The sequence below is a fragment of the Nerophis lumbriciformis genome, linkage group LG02 (genome assembly GCF_033978685.3).
Source record: "Nerophis lumbriciformis linkage group LG02, RoL_Nlum_v2.1, whole genome shotgun sequence".
Classification (NCBI taxonomy): Eukaryota; Metazoa; Chordata; class Actinopteri; order Syngnathiformes; family Syngnathidae; genus Nerophis; species Nerophis lumbriciformis.
Window position 1 is genome coordinate 8,527,501 of NC_084549.2, and position 23,454 is coordinate 8,550,954.

A 23,454-nucleotide genomic window follows, 5' to 3' on the forward strand; every position below is an offset into this window, starting at 1 on the left:
TGCCTGATTGGCCACACGTTGAATGGGGCTTCCGCTTGAACACGTAGGTGACCACAAGGCATACTTGGTCAACAACCACACAGGTTACACTGACGGTGGCGGTATAAAAAACTTTAACACTCTTACTAATAATGCGTCATACTGTGAACCCACACCAAACAAGAATGACAAACACATTTCGGGAGAACATCTGCACCTTAACACAACATAAACACAACAGAACAAATACCCAGAATCCCATGCAGCCCTAACTCTTCCGGGCTACATTATACACCTCGCTACCAAACCCCGCCCACCTCAACCGACGCACAGAGAGAGAGGGGGGGGGGGGGGGGTTGATGTGTGAGGGAGCAGGGTTGGGGTGGGGGCGGGGTTTGGTGGTAGCAGGGGTGTATAATGTAGCCCGGAAGAGTCAGGGCTGCATGGGATTCTGGGTATTTGTTCTGTTGTGTTTATGTTGTGTTAAGGTGCAGATGTTCTCCCGAAATGTGTTTGTCATTCTTGTTTGGTTTTGGTTCAAAGTGTGGCGCATTATTAGTAAGAGTGTTAAAGTTGTTTTATATGGCCACCGTCAGTGTAACCTGTGTGGCTGTTGACCAAGTATGCCTTACTGTCACGTACGTGTGCAGGCAGAAGATGTGTATTGTATAACAAGTGTTGGGCTGACACGCTATTAATACAGATTGTAGAGGGCGCCAAATGTTGTACCATCATGGCACGCCCTTATTATAGCTGTAAGGGTGAAAATCGGTGACTATTAATTCCGGGAGATTTCTGCGAGAGGCACTGAAATCCGGAAGTCTCACAGAAAATTGGGGGGTTCAGCAAGTAAACTGCTGAGCCGCATCAGAGTGATCAAAGAGCCGCATGCGGCTCCAGAGCCGCGGGTTGCCGACCCCTGGTCTAGTCTCTTACGTGAATGAGCTAAATAATATTATTTGATATTTTACGGTAATGTGTTAATAATTCCACATATAAGTCGCTCCTGAGTATAAGTCGTATCCCCGGCCAAACTATGAAAAAAACTGCGACTTATAGTCCGAAAAATACGGTACACACATAAAAGACTGATCTACAAAATGTGCAGGCAGCATACCCCTTCCCCTTCCAGCTGTCCTGGATGGACTGAAATTATTTTTTCCAATCATCTTGGAACTTGCAAGCGTATTTCTTATTCTTACTCGTCGTCGCCATGTCTCTTCTTTGTTCTTCTGCTTCGTCTCTGTTATATTTTTGGACCTTACTACTTGCCCTAGTTTTGTAGCAATGCATGATGGGAATCCGGATGTTGTGTGTCAGTGTATTAACGTGCCGGCTGGAATAAACACACGCTGGGAAATAGCTCCGTGCCTGCCTACTTTATGGGTTATAGATAAACCTATGGATAACGGAGACTAGGGATGTCCCGATCCGATATTTGGATCGGATCGGCCGCCGATATTCGCAAAAAAATGCGTATTGGCAAGGCATGGGAAAATGCCGATCCAGATCCAGTTTTTTAAAAAAAACTCCGGTCCGTGTTTTCCAACGCACCGATTTAAATAATACATTCTACTTTTCTGCTGTTCCCTAAGCTCCGTTCCGCATTTTCCAGCACACCTTCAGCACATCCACAGGTCTGTGGATTCTAACGCAGTTGCTTTTAGCTGCTGGCATTACACGACAGGCTCTTCTCACTCTTTCCTTTGTCTCCCTCTCACAGACAGCGAGCACACCTTCTTACACACGTCACATACTGTCACGTCATACGTCACATACGTATACGCCCTCTCCCAGCAGAGAGCGAGGTAGCAGCATGGCTAACTATAGCTGTGATGCTAGCGCAGCCGCTAAGGTGCGCGCCTGCTCAAGCGTCTTCTGCGCACGGCAAATCTATGCCACGCACAAAATCAAATAAAAAAAATAAGCGCATAACAATTTTCGACACACGGACACGACAGAGAAAACAGTTTTCGTCATCATTGTTCAAATATTGTAACGTCTGTCGAGACGCTTATCTCCATTCGGTGCCACACGTCCACACCATCAAAATGCTGAGGCAAAAATTTCCAGATCAACACCGTCTGAAAAAATTAGTGATCTATTTAGTTGTGATTCCCTTCTCTGCATGAAAGTTTAAAAGTAGCATATATTATTGCAGTATGAAGAAGAATGTTTTAATGTAGACATGCAAGCCTTGAAAGAAAATGTTGAAAATCAAGACTATATTTCCTGCAAATGGGTGCATTTCTACCCTATATTTTAACTTTAGATTTATTGTCATATCAAACTCTTTTAGTTGTCTTTTTGACACTTACATCCGGCGCCCCCCTCCACACCCTGGATTATAAATAATGTAAATAATTCAATGTGATTATCTTGTGTGATGACTGTATTATGATGATAGTATATATCTGATAGTATATATCTGTATCATGAATCAATTTAAGTGGACCCCTGGAAAAACTTATTCAGGTGTTACCATTTAGTGGTCAATTGTACGGAATATGTACTTCACTGTGCAACCTACTAATAAAAGTCTCAATCAATCAATCAAAACACATAGAATCATCATACTGATGTGATTATATGCATCAAGTGTTCATTCAAGGCTAAGGCAAAATATGGAGATATATATCGTGTATCGCAATATGGCCTTAAAATATTGCAATATTAAAAAAAGGCCATATCGCCCAGCCCTTGTTTCAATGATGCCATTTCTGTTTGTCATGTATATCCATCCATCCATCCATCTTCTTCCGCTTATCCGAGGTCGGGTCGCGGGGGAAGCAGCCTAAGCAGGGAAGCCCAGACTTCCCTCTCCCCAGCCACTTCGTCCAGCTCTTCCCGTGGGACCCCGAGGCGTTCCCAGGCCAGCCGGGAGACATAGTCTTCCCAACGTGTCCTGGGTCTTCCCCGCGGCCTCCTACCGGTCGGACGTGCCCTAAACACCTCCCTAGGGAGGCGCTCGGGTGGCATCCTGACCAGATGCCCGAACCACCTCATCTGGCTCCTCTCGATGTGGAGGAGCAGCGGCTTTACTTTGAGCTCCCCCCGGATGGCAGAGCTTCTCACCCTATCTCTAAGGGAGAGCCCCGCCACCCGGCGGAGGAAACTCATTTCGGCCGCTTGTACCCGTGATCTTGTCCTTTCGGTCATAACCCAAAGCTCATGACCATAGGTGAGGATGGGACCGTAGATCGACCGGTAAATTGAGAGCTTTGCCTTCCGGCTCAGGTCCTTCTTCACCACAACGGATCGATACAGCGTCCGCATTACTGAAGACGCCGCACCGATCCGCCTGTCGATCTCACGATACACTCTTCCCTCACTCGTGAACAAGACTCCGAGGTACTTGAACTCCTCCACTTGGGGCAAGATCTCCTCCCCAACCCGGAGATGGCACTCCACCCTTTTCCGGGCGAGAACCATGGACTCGGACTTGGAGGTGCTGATTCTCTGTTTGTCATGTATAATTTTGTCTATTTTGTGTTTATCCTTGAATAAACAGGTCAGTTTCTTGTTACCAACCATTGTGTATTATTCAAACTCCCCTAATTCAGCTGGCTAGTTGTTATCAAGAGTACTAAAACCCTTTTCAACATGATTCTGACAACTAAGTAGGCTAAATAACTTTCAACTTTAATACATGCTCGGATAGGCCATTATCGGTCAGTATCGGTATCGGTCAGTATCGCTATCGGATCGGAAGTGCAAAAACAATATCAGTATCGGATCGGAAGAGCAAAAACCTGGATTGGGACATCCCTAACGGAGACATATATAATAGTCTCCTTTTCAGGTGAGAGAGGACGCTAAACCCCAATATTGTTGTCCGGGTGGAAATCCGGGAGAATGGTTGCCCCGGGAGATTTTCGGGAGGGGCACTGAAATTCGGGAGTCTCCCGGGAAAATCGGGAGGGTTGGCAAGTATGTTCATTAAGAAACTACACCCTACAAGCCTAAATCCTACTTTTCCTCACCACTTCTCTGTCCTTGGTCAGCCTCTCCTCCAACTCCAGAGCCAGCTGATGAAGCCAGTGCTGCACCTTTGCAGACAGACTTTCTTTTAGATTTGACTAAACATCAGCAACAGCCCAACTACAAAAGCGATAATTGGCATATTGTCTAATTAGTGCGAGTACCTGCTCTTTTGTAACGAGCGACGTCTTCCCAGGGAAGTTTTTACTGCAGCCGATAGACTTGGGCAGCTGCCTCGGTTTCACGGCTTCGAACTCCATCCCGCGGCACAGGTCGTACAGCCACTGCCTGGGGAGAGCAGATTGTTGCCGTGTCGTGTCGGGTTTCGGGTCGGGGCGGGTCCTACCCTGTTTTCTCGCCAAAGTGCTTCCCCAGTTGGGCTTGAGAGAAGCGAGTCAGCTCCCCCATGTTCTCCACTTGCAGGTGTGCCGTGATGGACGCCCCCAGTTTGCCTCCCAGGTTACGTCTTGCGTAAATAAAAAGCAGAGGGGTGAATATTAAGGATTTAGGGGTTAAGGAAGAAGACGAATACTCACATCTTGCTAATGGGCAGAGTGTTGAAAAGTTCCGTCACAGAATCCAGCGGCAATATCGTCTGTCGGTTTGGTTTGTTCAAACCACACGCCAGTTTAGCCAGCACCTGCAGGGGGGAAACCATAACAACACTAAATCAGGCAATTCCTGAAGGAATAGCGTGTGAATGCTCCAATGCTGAAGTCGAACTGAAATCCTGGAATTGTTTTAGAATTGTTGAAGTAGAGCACACAATTCCCAAACAGACTGAATATTTTGAATTTGGAACGATTTGAATCAGATGAAAAATGTGGGAGTTGTGGAACTTTGAAGAATGTCCCATTGAATTTCCAAAAATTTGGGAATTTCGGGAAAAGCGGGACATTTTTTGAAAATGGTAAAAATGGTATGAGTTGAAATGGTTGGTGTTGGAATTTTTCAAATCGGTCGAGAAATATTGAAGTAGTAACATGTTGAATTGACTATTTTTAATTGATTCTGGAAAATCCTGGATTTTTTTTTTTTAGAATTGTTGAAGTAGAGCACACAATTCCCAAACAGACTGAATATTTTGAAGTTGGGACGGTTTGAATCAGATGAAAGATGTGGGGGTTGTGGAACTTTAAAAAATGTCCCATTGAATGTGAATTTCCCCAAATTTGGGAATTTCGGGAAAATCGGGAAATTTTGGGAAAATTGTAAAAAACTTGAATGGTCTGAATGAGTTGAAATGGTTGGTGTTGGAATTTTTCAAATGGGTCGAGAAATGTTGAAGTAGTAAAATGTTGAATTGACTAAGGAATTCCTGGAATTTCGGGGAAACCAGGAATTTTTCCAGTTTAAAAAACAACGTTGTTTTTTTGTCCTGATTAAGAGGAATGTTTTGACGGTGAAACGGTTGAAATGCGTTGAAAAATGTGGAAGGAGTAGTCGACAGAAAAAAGGGTGGAAATAGGGCTTTGGAAAACCAAGGATTGTGGAAAATCTGGGAATTTTTTTTAGAATTGTTGAAGTAGAGCACACAATTCCCAAACAGGCTGAATATTTTGAAGTTGGAACGGTTTGAATCAGATGAAAAATGTGGGAGTTGTGGAACTCTGAAGAATGTCCCATTGATTTCAATGGGAATTTCCCAAAATTTGGGAATTTCTGGAAAAGCGGGACATTTTTTGAAAATGCTAAAAAAAAACTTGAAAGGTCTGAATGCGTTCAAATGGTTGGTGTTGGAATTTTTCAAATCGGTTGAGAAATGTTGAAATAGTAACATGTTGAATTAACAAATTACGGAATTCCTGGAATTTCAGGGAAAAGCGGGAATTTTTCCAGTTCAAAAAACAACTTTTGTTTTTTTGTCCTGATTAAGAGGAATGTTTTGACGGTGGAACGGTTGAAATGCGTTGAAAAATGTGGAAGGAGTAGTCACCAGAAAGAAGGGTGGAAATAGGGCTTTGAAAAACTACTTGTTTGCACACTCTTGGCATTCTCTCGATGAGCTTTAAGAGGTAGTCACCTGGAATGGTTTTCACTTCACAGGTGTGCTTGAAGCGCATCCAGAGAATACCAAGAGTGTGCAAAGCAGTAATCAGAGCAAAGGGTGGCTATTTTGAAGAAACTAGCATATAAAACATGTTTTCAGTTATTTCACCTTTTTTTGTTAAAGGGGAACATTATCACAATTTGAGAATGGTTAAAACCATTAAAAATCAGTTCCCAGTGGCTTATTTTATTTTTCAAAGTTTTTTTCAAAATTTTACCCATCACGCAATATCCCTAAAAAAAGCTTCAAAGTGCCTGATTTTAACCATCGTTATATACACCCGTCCATTTTCCTGTGACGTCACACAGTGATGCCAACACAAACACACATGGCGGATAGAACAGCAAGCTATAGCGACATTAGCTCGGATTCAGACTCGGATTTCAGCGGCTTAAGCGATTCAACAGATTAGGCATGTATTGAAACGGATGGTTGTAGTGTGGAGGCAGGTAGCGAAAACGAAATTGAAGAAGAAACTGAAGCTATTGAGCCATATCGGTGCAAGCGAAACCGACGAAAACGACACGACAGCCAGCGACACGGGAGAAAGCGAGGACGAATTCGGCGATCGCCTTCTAACCAACGATTGGTATGTGTTTGTTTGGCATTAAAGGAAACTAACAACTATGAACTAGGTTTACAGCATATGAAATACATTTGGCAACAACATGCACTTTGAGAGTGCAGACAGCCCATTTCAGGCACGCTAAGAACATATATTTTTCCACGATTTCAGCACTCAGATTAACCATACCTAAATAGACACAAAATACTGCATTACACAAGACTACCCGAATGTACTCGAATGATTGAAAAAAATAAATGATTTTAAGCTAAATTATTGGTAAACACAGTTTATGTATAATAATTTACGTAAAACCGCGAGGAATGAATAAAGTTTTCATCAATTAATATATTCTGTAGACATACCCTCATCCGCTCTCTTTTCCTGAAAGCTGATCTGTCCAGTTTTGGAGTTGATGTCAGCATCTGCTTTGAGTGTGGCAGGATATCCACACATTCTTGCCATCTCTGTCGTAGCATAGCTTTCGTCGGTAAAGTGTGCGGAACAAACGACTGACCATTTCGTCGGCTTTCCCCACAGCCTTGTATTCTGAACAAATTTCGTCCAATTTCTTGCCACTTTTGCATCTTGTGTCCCCTGTTCGTGTTGTTACACCCTCCGACAACACACCGACGAAAGTGAGAAAATGGCGGATTGCTTCCCGATGTGACGTCACAACGCTCCGAGTGCGAATAATAGAAAGGCGTTTAATTCGCCAAAATTCACCCATTTAGAGTTCGGAAATCGGTTAAAAAAATATATGGTCTTTTTTCTGCAACATCAAAGTATATATTGACGCTTACATAGGTCTGGTGATAATGTTCCCCTTTAAGTACATAACTCCACATGTCATTCATAGTTTTAGTGACAATCTACAATGTAAATAGTCATGAAAATAAAGAATTGAATGAGAAGGTGTGTCCAAACTTTTGGCCTGTACTTTATATTATTTTTACTTTCAACACCTAGATCCTAGGATTAACTTCCAATCCATCCGACGATTATGTTATTATTTTTTTTAGCAAGGGCAGTTTCAAAGTAAAAAACTTCCTGCATGGCAGCTTTGCATTATTAGTGCCAATATTGCAACATTTTCTTGATGCATTACACCTGTGTGCTCTTTTATTCCACTTTTTTTTGTAATAGTATTTTCAAAATGTGCTGCAGGCTGCAGTTTGGACGCCCCTGGGCTAAAATACCCCTTTGTGGTTAGCACTCTCTTTGGCAGGCCTAAAATGTAATGTAAAAATAAAACAACATGGACAGCATACCTACTATGAATGAAATAGTTACTATATTTTTGTTGTACTATAATTATTAGTAAAACAGGAGGATAAAATGTGCACAGACACCATTTTTAAAATAATTTTTCCCTAAACCAGTGACCAATTTTCTTACTTTGTTGTGCGAGATGCCAGCTGAACAGCTGAAGCTTGTGTGTTGCTCCACAGCCGCCCTCATTTCCTCCACAATGAGGGCCCCCATGGTGAGCTGGAGCTCTGCGCAGTTGTTGGTAGGTATGGATGCTAACCACTGCTGGACACCTGATGACCTCTGCTTCTCTATAGAAGAAACATCTATTAACTGTATGCATTTATTCTTATACCTACATGCAGTGACGGGCAAGCTTCTTGGGAAATTTAACTGAGCTAAGCTACAAGTTAGCCTCGTGCTAAGCTGATTGATTGATCGATCGATTGAAACTTTTATTACTAGATTGCACAGTACAGTACATATTCCGTACAATTGACCACTAAATGGTAACACCCAAATAAGTTTTTCAACTTGTTTAAGTCGGTGTCTACATTAATCAATTCATGGTACAAATATATACTATCAGCATAATACAGTCAAATATATCCCCGGAGAAGCTACACGACAAAAGTATCTTGCTACATCAAAGCTACATTTAACAGCATTTCGATCTATGGTCCCACATGTATAATATCAATGTTCATGTAACTGAGGGTGTACAAATATTACTATTAACTATCTGTCATTTAGCACCCTACAACTACCTCTAGGGGTCCCCGCATCCTGCTGTATGTATTTATTTAGTTTGCCTTTTCTTTGGCCCACCCCTATAATGTTATTCATTGTCTCGACCTATAATACAAAAACAGCATATACCGTATTTTTCGGACTATAAATCCCAGTTTTTTTCATAGTTTGGCCAGGGGTGCGACTTATACTCAGGAGCGACTTATGTGTGAAATGATTAACACATTAGCGTAAAATACAGTCATGGAATTAACACATTATTATGCCTAATTTGGACAACCAGGTATGGTGAAGATAAAGTCCTTTTTTTAAAAATTAATAAAATAAAATAAGATAAATAAATTAAAAACTTTGTCTTGAATAAAAAAGAAAGTAAAACAATATAAAAACAGTTACATAGAAACTAGTAATTAATGAAAATTAGTAAAATTAACTGTTAAAGGTTAGTACTATTAGTGGACCAGCAGCACACACAATCATGTGTGCTTACGGACTGTATCCCTTGCAGACTGTATTGATATATATTGATATATAATGTAGAAAGAAACAACCCTTTTGTGTGAATGAGTGTAAATGGGGGAGGGAGGTTTTTTTGGGTTGGTGCACTAATTGTAAGTGTATTTTGTGTTTTTTATGTTGATTTAATAAAAAAAAATAAAAATAAAAATTTAAAAAACGATACCGATAATAAAAAAAACGATACCGACCATTTCCGATATTACATTTTAAAGCATTTATTGGCCGATAATATCGGTCATCTCTAATCGATACCTAAAATTGTGGTATCATCCAAAACTAATGTAAAGTATCCAAACAACAGAAGAATAAGTGATTATTACATTTTAACTGCGATGAGGTGGCGACTTGTCCAGGGTGTACCCCGCCTTCCGTCCAATTGTAGCTGAGATAGGCTCCAGCGCCCCCATGCGACCCCAAAGGGAATAAGCGGTAGAAAATGGATGGATGGATGGATACATTTTAACAGAAGTGTAGATAGAACATGTTAAATCAGACAATAATCAGATAGTAACAGTAAAGGAACAAGTGGATTAATAATCCATTTTTACAGCTTGTCCTTTATAATCTTGACAAAATAATAGGTAGATAAATAACACAATATGTTACTGCACACGTCAGCAGACTAATTAGGAGCCTTTGTTTGTTTACTTACTACTAAAAGACAAGTTGTCTAGTATGTTCACTATTATTATTACTATATTATTTAAGGACAGACTTTCAATAATAAACATATGTTTAATGTACCGTAAGATTTTTTGTTAAAATAAAGCAATAATGCCATTTTTTGTGATCCCCTTTATTTAGAAAAGTATCAAAAAGTATCGAATTTCACTTTGGTACCGGTACCAAAATATTGGTATGGGGACAACCCTAGTACACACTATTATATAGTTTGAACACACTATTTACACTGCAAAAACTGAAATTTAAGTAAGATTAAATATCTCAAATAAGGGTGATAGTTGCTTATTTTCTATCTGATAAGATAATTCTTCTCACTAAGCAGATTTTATGTTAGAGTGTTTTACTTGTTTTAAGTGTTGTTGGTCCTAAATGATCTCAGTAAGATATTACAGCTTGTTGCTGAGATGTTATGACCTATATTGAGTAAAACATGCTTGAAACTAGAATATCAAGTGTTGCAAAGCTGTGTCATCAACACTCACAAGTATAAACTACTTTTTTAAAGTAATAATTTCTTATTTTAAGCATGAAAAAAAATCATGACTTTGACACAATTATGTCTCATATTAAAACAGATGACAGCCAAATGGTCTTGGCGGTTTTATTTATACCCCTGGGGGTACTTGAAGGTATGCCAAGGGGTACGTGAGATTTCTTTTAAATATTCTAAAAATAGCAACAATTCAAAAATCCTTTATAAATATATTTATTGAATAATACTTTCACAAAATATGAATGTAAGTTCATAAACTGAACATCAAATCAAGTAGGCTATTCCATTCATTACAATGCAACAATGCAATATTCAGTGTTGACAGCTAGATTTTTTGTGGACATGTTCCATAAATATTGATGTTAAAGATTTCTTTTTTTGTGAAGAAATGTTTAGAATTAAGTTCATGAATCCAGATGGATCTCTGTTACAATCCCCAAAGAAGGCAATTTAAGTTGATGATTACTTCTATGTGTAGAAATCTTTATTTATAATCACTTGTTTATTTTTCAACAAGTTTTTAGTTATTTTTATATCTTTTTTTCCCAAATAGTTCAAGAAAGACCACTACAAATGAGCAATCTTTTGCACTGTTATACAATTTAATAAATCAGAAACTGATAACATAGTGCTGTATTTTACTTCTTTATCTCTTTTTTTCAACCAAAAATGCTTTGCTCTGATTAGGGGGTACTTGAATTAAAAACATTTTCACAGGGGGTACGTCACTGAAAAAAGGTTGAGAACCACTGGTCTAGTATGTTCCAGAGGTGTGGACTCGAGTCACATGACTTGGACTCGAGTCAGACTCGAGTCATGAATTTGATGACTTTAGACTCGACTTGACAAAATGTAAAAAGACTTGCAACTCGACTTAGACTTTAACATCAATGACTTGTGACTTCACTTGGACTTGAGCCTTTTGAATTGACATGACTTGACATGACTTGCTACTTTCCCCAAAACCCAAAGATGAAAAAGTTATTCGGGAGCGCTCCGTATTTTTCATTGTGTACTTGTCTATCAGCGTTGCGTGTGTCAGCTGGTGTGCTCTCAGTACAACAGCCAATCAAATTAGATCTACTTTGTTTTCATCACACAGCATTCATCCAATCAAATTGCAGGACAACCAACGAAGAAGACATGTCCAAACCACACGCCAGTGAACAAAAAATGATACCTAAAATAATTTTGTTTGGGTATAAAAATTACGAGGTGGTCAACACAAAACGGTTTGCAGTATGCAACACATGCGGTTCGAAAATTACTGATGGGGAGGCAACAACTTCCAACTTCGTCCGGCATTTGAAGTTGCACAAAGAACGGTAAGTTTTGAATGTAAGATAACGTTTATTGGCTAAGTAACGTGACTTTTATTTGCTGTGTAGTTAAATCAGTGAGGCTGTAAACTCACTGCTAACGTTATAACGTTATTGCAAACACGGGAATCTGTTGCAGTTCACTACCTTATTCATACTTTTTGTTCAGTGATTTTTTTCAAGCAGGGTTACGTTAGTCAATATATCACACGTAACTTTAGACGGCGGTCAGCAGCACCGCGTATTTTAGCCACCTAAAAAAAGACAAAAATAGTAAAATAAAGGTCAGTTAAAATGTATACTATATTATGAATATGTGTACCGTTTTAGCTAGCTTTCTGACATACTGTTGGTTGTTTACCTCAGTGGTCCCCAACCACCGGGCCACGGCCCGGTACTGGTCCGTGGATCGATTGGTATCGGGCCGCACAAGAATTTTCTTTTTTTCTTTTTCTTTTTTTAATTAAATCAACATAAAAAACACAAGATACACTTACAAGTAGTGCACCAACCCAAAAAAAACTCTCTCCCCCCTTTTGTTCTGGGCATTGAACATGAAGACTCTTCCTTCACTGTTCCGAGTGCCTGCCTCCAGTGCTCCAGTGGAGCGAGTTTTCAGCCATGGTGGCATCATACTACGCCCCCATCGTGCACAAATGACTGACAGACTCTTGGCTAATTTGGTCTTTTGCAAATGCAATGCAGCATAGGGCCCTGACATATAAAAAGTACAACTTTTTTGTTATGTTCACGTATATGTCATGTTTTTTCAATGTTAACACTTTTGTACAAATAAGTACATTTGCACTTTATTTTTCAATGTGTTTGTTCTGTAAAGGAATGAGTTAATGTTTAAAATGACTGGTTAATAGTGCTATTATAAAGTGCAATGTCAGCACAATTTTCTTTCCTGCAATTTAAAATGCACTTGTTTTAATAAATAAATACAGCGTTTGAAAAGCATACACAATCTGTGTTAATATATTAGTCTGTGGTTAAAAGGACTTGAAAGGACTCGAAACTCAAAATGCAGGACTTAGGACTTGACTTGAGACTTTCCAGTCTTGACTTTGGACTTGACTCGGGGCTTGCCTGTCTTGACTCGGGACTTGACTCGGACTTGAGGGCAAAGACTTGAGACTTACTTGTGACTTGCAAAACAATGACTTGGTCCCACCTCTGGTATGTTCACTATTTTATTTAAGGACAACATTGTTATTTGATTGCAATAAGAAACATATGTTTAATGTTTGTTGAAATAAAGCCATTAATGCCATTTTTGTGGTACCCCCTTGTTTAAAAAAGTACCGAAAAGTATCGAAATGCATTTTGGTACCGGTACTAAAATATTGGTATCGGGACAACCCTAGTAGCTTGTTACTGCCCATCACTGCTTGCATTTGACTAGTTTGGCAGGATGTGCTTACCTTTATCTGTAACGGCATCCTCATCAGCTGCTTCCTGTCCTTCAGGCAAACTGTGCGGATAACCCTGGACATAGGTGGTCCTCAGCAGATGAGCCTCCATATGCTTGTCCGCCCCGTCTTTAAGCCGCTGCTGGACCGCCGCGGTCAAGTCCATGTACGCCTCGTCAATACTGGCCCGCTCAATCACGGCAAAGCGAGACATGACCTCGATCACCTCCACGCTGGCCTCCCTGTAACTGGACACAACGGCTTGATTTTAGATCCTCGGCATCACGCGTCGCCGTGGGAACGGTGGGAACGGTGGGATCGGCGTCGCTCACTGGGTCAGGTCAGCCTTGCCGTGAGATTCGGGCACCCTCGCAACCTGGAGGTCCGGGCACAGCTTCTTGGCGTCGTCCACCCACATGTTTCTGGTGACACCGTGGGCCCTGGCCTCGTAGCTCACGGCTATGATGCTGGCAGAAGACACGGCCTTGAGTCATTTTGTATAAAACCCCAAAACCAGTAAGGTTGGCAATTGTGTAATTTGTAAATTAAAATAGAATACAATGATTTGCAAATCCTTTTCAACGTATATTCAATTGAATAGACTGCAAAGACAAGATATTTAATGTCCGAATTGAAAAACTAAATTTTGGGGGGAAATAATCATTAACTTAGAATTTAATGGCAGCAACACATTGCAAAAAAGTTGGGAAAGGGCATGTTCACCACTGTGTTACATGGCCTTTCCTTTTAACAACACTCAGTAGAGATGCGCGGATAGGCAATTATTTCATCCGCAACCGCATCAGAAAGTCGTCAACCATCCGCCATCCACCCGATGTAACATTTGATCAGAACCGCACCCGCCCGCACCCGCCCGTTGTTATATATCTAATATAGACGATGCAAGGCATTAGTGAGGTTATAAAGCTTTTGCTTGTTAAAGAAAGGAGACTGATCCAATGCAGCACAGACATTCGCGTGCCACGCTGTCACGACCCAGACGCACACCAGTGCGCAATCATATGGGAGCCGCGCTGAGCGCACCTCCAAGCACGTCTCGCTGCCGGCGACGGCCGGGTATGGGCCCGACGCTCCAGCGCCATCCATTTTCAGGGCTAGTTGATTCGGCAGGTGGGTTGTTACACACTCCTTAGCGGGTTCCGACTTCCATGGCCACCGTCCTGCTGTCTATATCAACCAGGGTGAGCCCCACCCCTTTCGTGAGCGCACTACGCGCGGAGTGACCCCTGGTACGCGCCCCCGGCAACAGGGGTGGCGGGCAGGTAAGCTGCGCGGGCAGAGCGCGCGGAGTGACCCCTGTTACGAGCCCCCAGCCACGGGGGTGGCGGGCAGGTAAGCTGCTTACCTGCTGCGCGTGACGCCGGCCGTGGCGAAGGCGGACGAGGCGGGGTGTCGGTGCGGTGGGCGCGGTGGTGACCCTGGACGTGCGTCGGGCCCTTCTCGCGGATCGCCTCAGCTACGGCTCCCGGTGGGGCCCTCTCGGGGGAAGGGGCCTCGGTCCCGGACCCCGGCGAGGCGTCCCTTCTCCGCTCCGTAAAAGTGTCCATCTCTTCTTCTTTTTTTTCTTCTGTTGTGGCATATGCAGCAGGTGCCTGCTCGTTTTTCGTATGTGGGTAACAACATTAACTATGTATATATATTTCCGAATTGGTTTAACTGCCACCCGCCTGAATCTATTTAAAATCTAATTTTTTTTTATTTCAACCGCCCGACCCGACCCGCGGATAAAATCTAATTTTTTTTTTATTTCATCCGCCCGATCCGCGGATAATCCGCGGACTCCGCGGTTGTGCCCGCAAACCGCGCATCTCTAACACTCAGTAAACATTTGGGAACTGAGGAGACACATTTTTGAAGCTTTTAAAGTGGAATTCTTTCCCATTCTTGCTTGATGTACAGCTTAAGTTGTTCAACAGTCCGGGGGTCTCCGTTGTGGTATTTTAGGCTTCATAATGCACCACACATTTTCAATGGGAGACAGGTCTGGCCAGTCTAGTACCTGCACTCTTACTATGAAGCCATGCTGTTGTAACACGCGGCTTGGCATTGTCTTGCTGAAATAAGCAGGGGTGGCCATGATAACGTTGCTTGGATGGCAACATATGTTGCTCCAAAACCTGTATGTACCTTTCAGCATTAATGGTGCCTTCACAGATGTGTAAGTTACCCATGTCTTGGGCACTAATACACCCCCATACCATCACAGATGCTGGCTTTTAAACTTTACGCCTATAACAGTCCGGATGGTTCTTTTCCTCTTTGGTCCGGAGGACACGACGGCCACAGTTTCCAAAAACAATTTGGAAATGTGGACTCGTCCGAAGAACAAAACACTTTTCCACTTTGCATCAGTCCATCTTAGATGAGCTCAGGCCTAGCGAAGCCGGCGGCGTTTCTGGGTGTTGTTAATAAATGGCTTTCGCTTTGCATAGTAGAGTTTTAACTTACACTTACAGATGTAGCGACAAACTGTAGTTACTGACAGTGATTTTCTGAAGTGTTCCTGAGCCCATGTGGCGATATCCTTTACACACTGATGTCGTTTTTTAACGCAGTACCGCCTGAGGTATCGAAGGTCCGTAATATATCTGCTTACGTGCAGTGATTTCTCCAGATTCTCTGAACCATTTGATGATATTACGGACGTTAGATGGTGAAATCCCTAAATTCCTTGCCATAGCCGGTTGAGAAATGTTGTTCTTAAACAATTTTCTACGGCATTTGTTGACAAAGTGGTGACCCTCGCCCAAGTCCTTGTTTGTGAACGACTGAGCATTTCACGGAAGCTGCTTTCATACCCAATCATGGCACCCACCTGTTCCCAATTAGCCTGTTCACCTGTGGGATGTTCCAAATAAGTGTTTGATGAGCATTCCTCAACTCTCTCAGTCTTTTTTGCCACTTGTGCCAGCTTTTTTGAAACGTGTTGCAGGCAAAAAAAATTTAGTTTTCCAGTTCGAACGTTAAGTATCTTGTCTTTGCAGTCTATTCAATTGAATACAGGTTGAAAATAACAAGTAGAGCGTGGTGTATGCTATGAGGGAGGCGGGTTCTAACTTTGATTGACAGCAGTGCTGTCAAATGGGGAAGTAGGAAATGTTTACTTTGATAAAAGCCATCATTTTTAGTCAACTTCTCTCTGAGTGACAACACTCCCGGCTTATAAACTCACCCTCCTCCTTTCCAGGTCTTATACTGAGCCACCACACAAGGTGTATTCTTCAGGGCAGCATTCAGTCTCTGCTCCACTTGCACGTAGAAGCAGTCCATGTCCACTAACGCCACAACTCTCTCTTTTCCGTACTCCATCACTTAACTATCGTCCTTTTGTCACCATGTAACAGCTTTGTTGATAACAAGGACAAGTAAAAAAACATCCGTCACATTGTATCGTACAGTACTTTCATAACGTTGTTCCGGGGCGGGGTTTATTTTCCCGCAAAATGCGGCGTTACATAATTACGTCATCAAAAGTCGACGGAAGCCGTTTTTTGGTTTAATAAATCTAATTAAATACAATGTGTTATATAAAGTAATAGATAAAATCAATTGAAAAAACGGAGCTTATTCAAAACAACTGGAATTCCTCCAATAAAGATATAATTTAAGGTGTCCAGTCCATTACGTCATGTTTACATACATCATATATCTGTTGTCTTCCCTAAATGTCAAAATATTGTTTTGTTTATATATTGCAACGATGCCACCCCCCAAAAGAAAGAAACAGCAAGAAAACAAAATCATATTTGCAGATAAATCAATTAAATAAAGAAAAAATAAATAATAATAATAATAATAATAAATTGATAATAATAATAATAATCAGAAATAAAATTAAAGAATACAAACAGATAGTAAATGATAATAAATAAATAATAAATAAAATTCATATATTTCATTTCTTGAATTAGTGATTGTACTGTCTAAAAAAAGTATTACTCCCTATATGTCTATATATATATATATATATATATATATATATATATATATATATATATATATATATATATATATATATATATATATGTATATATATATATAGGGAGTAATACCTTTTTAGACATAAAAAAAGTGTATATGTCCGGGCTCGGGATCTTTCTGTGTGGAGTCTGCATGTTCTCCCCGTGACTGTGTGGGTTCCCTCCGGGTACTCCGGCTTCCTCCCACCTCCAAAGACATGCACCTGGGGATAGGTCGATTGGCAACACTAAATTGGCCCTAGTGTGTGAATGTGAGTGTGAATGTTGTCTGTCTATCTGTGTTGGCCCTGCGATGAGGTGGCGACTTGTCCATGGTGTACCCCGCCTTCCGCCCGATTGTAGCTGAGATAGGCTCCAGCGCCCCCCGCGACCCCGAAGGGAATAAGCGGTAGGAAATGGATGGATGGATGGACTTTTGGTTTGTTCTCTGTCGTGTTTGTGTCTCCTCTCAATTGCTCTGTTTATTGCAGTTCTAAGTGTTGCTGAGTCGGGTTTGGTTTTGGAATTGGAATGCATTGTTATGGTATTTCTGTGTATTGTTTTGTTGGATTGATTAATAAAAAAAAAAATAAAAAAAATAGATTTTTTAAAAATGAAAATCAATTCTGAATCGCACGTGAGAATCGCGATTCGAATTCGAATCGATTTTTTTCCCACACCCCTAGTATCTTGTGTTTTTTATGTTGATTTAATTAAAAAAACAAATAAAAAACGATACCGATAATTTTCGATATTACATTTTAAAGCATTTATCGGCAGGCCGATATTATCGGACATCTCTAAATGAAATGAAATGTTAAACATCCATCTCCATCCATCCATCTTCTTCCGCTTATCCGAGGTCGGGTCGCGGGGGCAGCAGCCTAAGCAGGGAAGCCCAGACTTCCCTCTCCCCAGCCATTTCGTCCAGCTCCTTCCGGGGGATCCCGAGGCGTTCCCAGGCCAGCCGGGATATATAGTCTTCCCAACGTGTCCTGGGTCTTCCCCGTGGCCTCCTACCGGTCGGACGTGCCCTAAACACCTCCCTCGGGAGGCGTTCGGGTGGCATCCTGACCAGATGCCCGAACCACCTCATCTGGCTCCTCTCGATGTGGAGGAGCAGCGGCTTTACTTTGAGCTCCTCCCGGATGACAGAGCTTCTCACCCTATCTCTAAGGGAGAGACCCGCCACCCGGCGGAGAAAACTCATTTCGGCCGCTTGTACCCGTGATCTTGTCCTTTCGGTCATAACCCAAAGCTCATGACCATAGGTGAGGATGGGAACGTAGATCGACCGGTAAATTGAGAGCTTTGCCTTCCGGCTCAGCTCCTTCTTCACCGCAACGGATCGATACAGCGTCCGCATTACTGAAGACACCGCACCGATCCGCCTGTCGATCTCACGATCCACTCTTCCCCCAAAGCTCAAATCGATTTTTTTTAAAATGAGAATCGATTCTGAATCGCACAACGTGAGAATCGCGATTCGAATTCGAATGGATTTTTTCCCACACCCCTAGTATCTTGAGTGTTTTTTTATGTTGATTTAATAAAAAAAACAAATAAAAAACGATACCGATAATTAAAAAAACGATACCGATAATTTTCGATATTACATTTTAAAGCATTTATCGGCAGGCCGATATTATCGGACATCTCTGAATGAAATGAAATGTTAAACAATGAACCACAAAATTTACTGTATCCTCAAAATAAATAGTGTGTTATAAAATTAACAATATGTCCTTCATATATTTAAATGTAAACCATATCGTTTAGAAAAGCAGTGCCATTTCTTTTTTTTTTTTTTAATTTTTTTTATACTCGGGCAAATCCGTGGACAGCCCGGGTCCTTGTGCAAGATTGCGATAGGTCAGGTTGTGTTGAGTCTCCTTCAGCTTCGTCCTCCAACCCGTCAAGCTTGCCTCGCCCAGTGCGGTCCGAGGAACATCTCTCCCAAAAGGCACTTTAGTCCAACTCTAAGACACACCAACCACCGGTAAGAGACACCTCTGACTGAGACACTAATGTTGCTTGAGTCGTGAAAACACGACAAGACGCGCTAGCAACCCGCCGGTAACTCTTGCTAGCGCAGCTAAGCTAACTGGCGCTCGTTGTGCGCCTGACTCATGTTTGATAATAACATTATTCTGCTTTGTTAAACTCTTTAAATACGACCAGCGCCTTTTTTTTAATTTGTGTGTGTTTTTTTTAAAGACTTACGTAATGTTTTCAGGTATGAGCTAACTGTCCTTGGGGCCTGTTTGCGCGGAGTGACACCGCACATCACTTTGACGTGCCGCTAATTAGCGCCAACATGTGCTAATTAGCGCCAACATGTGCCTCCAACCCGCCTTACTTTTGTAAACCCGCTAACGATAAGAAGTAAGCTCGGATTGGACCAGGCCTGTAAAATGACACCCTTCTGTTGCACATTAACCTTGCCACACGGTAGGAGTGGATGGAGACGTCAGTTTAAGGGGAATGATTGCTAAGTAGACATTGAAAGTGTGATGGGGAATATCTTTAAAGGTTGACGTAGGGCTGGGCGATATGGCCTTTTTTTAAATATCTCGATATTTTTAGGCCATGTCGCGATACTCGATATATATCTCGATATTTTGCCTTAGCCTTGAATGAACACTTGATACTAGTGATGGGTTGATGAGGCGTCATGAAGCGTTTCGACTAGAGATGCACGGTTTGCGGGCACAACCGCGGATTATCCGCGGATCGGGCGGATGAAATTAAAAAAAAAAAAGATTTTATCCGCGGGTCGGGTCGGGCGGCTGAGATAAAAAAAAAAAGATTTTAAATAGATTCAGGCGGGTGGCAGTTAAACCAATTCGGAAATATATATACATAGTTAAATGTTGTTACCCACATACGAAAAACGAGCAGGCACCTGCTGCATATGCCACAACAGAAAAAAAAAAAAAAAAAAGAGATGGACACTTTTACGGAGCGGAGAAGGGACGCCTCGCCGGGGTCCGGGACCGAGGCCCCTTCCCCCGAGAGGGCCCCACCGGGAGCCGTAGCTGAGGCGATCCGCGAGAAGGGCCCGACGCACGTCCAGGGTCACCACCGCGCCCACCGCACCGACACCCCGCCTCGTCCGCCTTCGCCGCGGCCGGCGTCACGCGCAGCAGGTAAGCAGCTTACCTGCCCGCCACCCCTGTTGCCGGGGGCTCGTAACAGGGGTCATTTCACGCGCTCCGCCCGCGCAGCTTACCTGCCCGCCACCCCTGTTGCTGGGGGCACGTAACAGGGGTCACTCCGCACGCAGTGCACTCACGAAAGGGGTGGGGCTCACCCTGGTTGATATAGACAGCAGGACGGTGGCCATGGAAGTCGGAACCCGCTAAGGAGTGTGTAACAACCCACCTGCCGAATCAACTAGCCCTGAAAATGGATGGCGCTGGAGCGTCGGGCCCATACCCGGCCGTCGCCGGCAGCGAGACGCGCTTGGAAGTGCGCTCAGCGCGGCTCCCATATGATTGCGCACTGGTGTGCGTCTGGGTCGTGACAGCGTGGCACGCGAATGTCTGTGCTGCATTGGATCAGTCTCCTTTCTTTAACAGGCAAAAGCTTTATAACCTCGCTAATGCCTTGCATCGTCTATATTAGATATATAACAACGGGCGGATGGCGGGCGGGTGCGGTTCTGATCAAATGTTACATCGGGTGGATGGCGGATGGTTGACGACTTTCTGATGCGGTTGCGGATGAAATAATTGCCTATCCGCGCATCTCTACTAAGTAGACATTGCAAGTGTGATAGGGAATATATTTAAAGGTTGACGTAGGGCTGGGCGATATGGCCTTTTTTAAATATCTCTATTTTTAGGCCATGTCACGATACTCAATATATATCTCGATATTTTGCCTTAGCCTTGAATGAACACTTGATACTAGTGATGGGTTGATGAGGCGTCATGAAGCGTTTCGACACATTGCAAAACTGTATTGATACTGTGTCGATACTGAGTCACTAAATACTGACATCTGCTGGACATTAAAAATCCCTACAGGCAACCTATGGACCAACTCAACTGACACTGATTTTATGACCTAGTATTAGGGATGTCCCGATCGAGGTTTTTGCACTTCCGATCCGATACCGATGTTGTTTTTGCACTTCCGACCCGATACCGATACTGACCGTTACTGGCCTATCCGAGCATGTATTAAAGTTTAAAGTTATTTAGCCTACTTAGTTGTCAGAATCATGTTGAAAAGGGTTTTAGTACTCTTGATAACAACTAGCCAGCTGAATTAGGGGAGTTTGAATAAAACACGATGGTTGGTAACAAGAAACTGACCTGTTTATTCAAGGATAAACACAAAATAGACAAAATTATACATGACAAACAGAAATGGCATCATTGAACTAGGGCTGGGCGATATGGCCTTTTTTTAATATTGCGATATTTTAAGGCCATATTGCGATACACAATATATATCTCGATATTTTGCCTTAGCCTTGAATGAACACTTGATGCATATAATCACAGCAGTATGATGATTCTATGTGTTTTGATTGATTGATTGAGACTTTTATTAGTAGGTTGCACAGTGAAGTACATATTCTGTACAATTGACCACTAAATGGTAACACCCGAATAAGTTTTTCAACTTGTTTAAGTTTAAGTGATTCATGATACAGATATATACTATCAGATATATACTATCATCATAATACAGTCATCACACAAGATAATCACATTGAATTATTTACATTATTTATAATCCAGGGTGTGGAGGGGGGCGCCGGATGTAAGTGTCAAAAAGACTTCCAAAATAGTTTGATATGAGAATAAATCTAAAGTTAAAATACAGGGTAGAAATGCACCCATTTGCAGGAAATGTAGTCTTGATTTTCAAAATTTTCTTTCAAGGCTTGCATGTCTACATTAAAACATTCTTCTTCATACTGCATTAATATATGCTACTTTTAAACTTTCATGCAGAGAAGGAAATCACAACTAAAAAAATCACAAATTTTTGCATACGGTGTTGATGTGGACATTTTTGCCTCTGCATTTTGATGGTGTGGACGTGTGGCCCCGAATGGAGATAAGCGTCTCGACAGACGTCACAATATTTGAACAATGATGACGAAAACTGTTTTCTCTGTCGTGTCCGTGTGTCGAAAATTGTTATGCGCTTATTTTTTTATTTGATTTTGTGCGTGGCATAGATTTGCTATGCGCAGAGGACGCTTAAACAGTGCGCAATTGCACAGGCGAGCAGCTTAGAGGGAGCGTTGCTCGCACGGCTGCGCTAGCATCACAGCTAACGTTAGCCATGCTGCTACCTCTCTGCTCGAAGAGGACGTATACGTATGTGACGTACGACGTGACAGTATGTGACGTATGTCGTGACAGTATGTGACGTGTGTAAGAAGGTGCACTTGCTGTCTGTGAGAGGGAGACACAGGAAAGAGTGAGAAGAACCTGTCGTGTAATGCCAGCAGCTAAAAGCAACTGCGTGAGAATTCACAGACCTGTGGATGTGTTGAAGGTGTGCTGGAAAATGCGGAACGGAAATTACGGAGCAGCAGAAAAGTGGAATGTATTATTTAAATCGGTGCGTTGGAAAACACGGACCGGATTTTTTTTTAAACTGGATCTGGATCGGCATTTTCCCATGCCTTGCCGATACGCAAATATCGGCAGCCGATCCGATCCAAATATCGGATCGGGACATCCCTAATCTATATAGATCAGGGGTGCCCATTACGTCTATCACGAGCTACCGGTCGATCGCGGAGGGTGTGTCAGTCGATCGCCAACCAGGCGTTGTGAGATGACGCTGGCTGCTGCGAGCTCAGTGTGAAGGAAAAAAAGACCGTCAGGGAGGCGAGAAACAGTTTTTATTTCAACCACACCTCCTGTCAAAAGCCTAAAGACTGACCACATAGTTCCTGTCTTCACAATAAAAGCGCTGCTCTATCCTGCCTGCGCTAACAAAATAAGAGTCTTAAGAAAGCTGGCGTGCAGAAGCCCGCAAGCCACAGAGTTTGCCGCCAATGTATTTCTTGTAAAGTGTATAAAAAGGAGTATGGAAGCTGGACAAATAAGATGCCAAAAAGCAACCACTTTCGTGTGGTATTGGACAAAAAGGAGGACTTTTTTTCTCCTCCTATTTATTAAAAAAAAATAAAAAAATAAAAATGTGGATGTCAGCACTACTGTCTGATTCCAATCAATGCAAGTCATCAGAATCAGGTAATACACACACTTATATTCTTGTCTTCAGGAAAGAAAGGAATCTGTGTTAAACATGCTTGTATTATCATCAAACACCTTTTAACTTGTTAACAAAAATGTCTCTTTCATAAATAAATAAATGATATATATGAATGAGGTAGATCCCTTCGACTCGGTCATTTAAAAAGTAGCTCGCCTGCTGAAAAGTGCGGGCACCCCTGATATAGATGATACATTAAATTGGAAACTGTACATA

The 23,454-nt window shown here is 42.2% G+C and overlaps 2 protein-coding genes across 3 annotated transcripts in view; one reads left to right on the forward strand and one right to left on the reverse strand.

Moving 5' to 3' along the window:
• polh (polymerase (DNA directed), eta) overlaps nt 1-19,226 on the reverse strand; it is a 24,654-nt gene extending 5,428 nt beyond the window's left edge. The window contains exons 1-9 of one of the 2 annotated variants that reach the window (XM_061935151.1): nt 19,210-19,226; nt 16,200-16,371; nt 13,339-13,473; nt 13,019-13,254; nt 7,974-8,137; nt 4,497-4,600; nt 4,307-4,426; nt 4,125-4,248; nt 3,963-4,028 (exon numbers count right to left, since the gene is read on the reverse strand). In XM_061935151.1, coding sequence (XP_061791135.1) covers nt 3,963-4,028; nt 4,125-4,248; nt 4,307-4,426; nt 4,497-4,600; nt 7,974-8,137; nt 13,019-13,254; nt 13,339-13,473; nt 16,200-16,336 — 1,086 coding nt within the window. In that variant the 5' untranslated portion in view covers nt 16,337-16,371; nt 19,210-19,226. Of the gene's footprint in view, nt 1-3,962; nt 4,029-4,124; nt 4,249-4,306; nt 4,427-4,496; nt 4,601-7,973; nt 8,138-13,018; nt 13,255-13,338; nt 13,474-16,199; nt 16,372-18,810; nt 18,979-19,209 lie in introns of those variants that run through there. The other variant, XM_061935072.1, reaches the window with a different exon arrangement.
• vdac2 (voltage-dependent anion channel 2) overlaps nt 18,841-23,454 on the forward strand; it is a 22,870-nt gene continuing 18,256 nt past the window's right edge. Inside the window, exon 1 of the mRNA XM_061935255.1 lies at nt 18,841-18,985. The gene's annotated coding sequence lies outside the window, so the exon portion shown is untranslated. The remainder of the gene's footprint in view (nt 18,986-23,454) is intronic.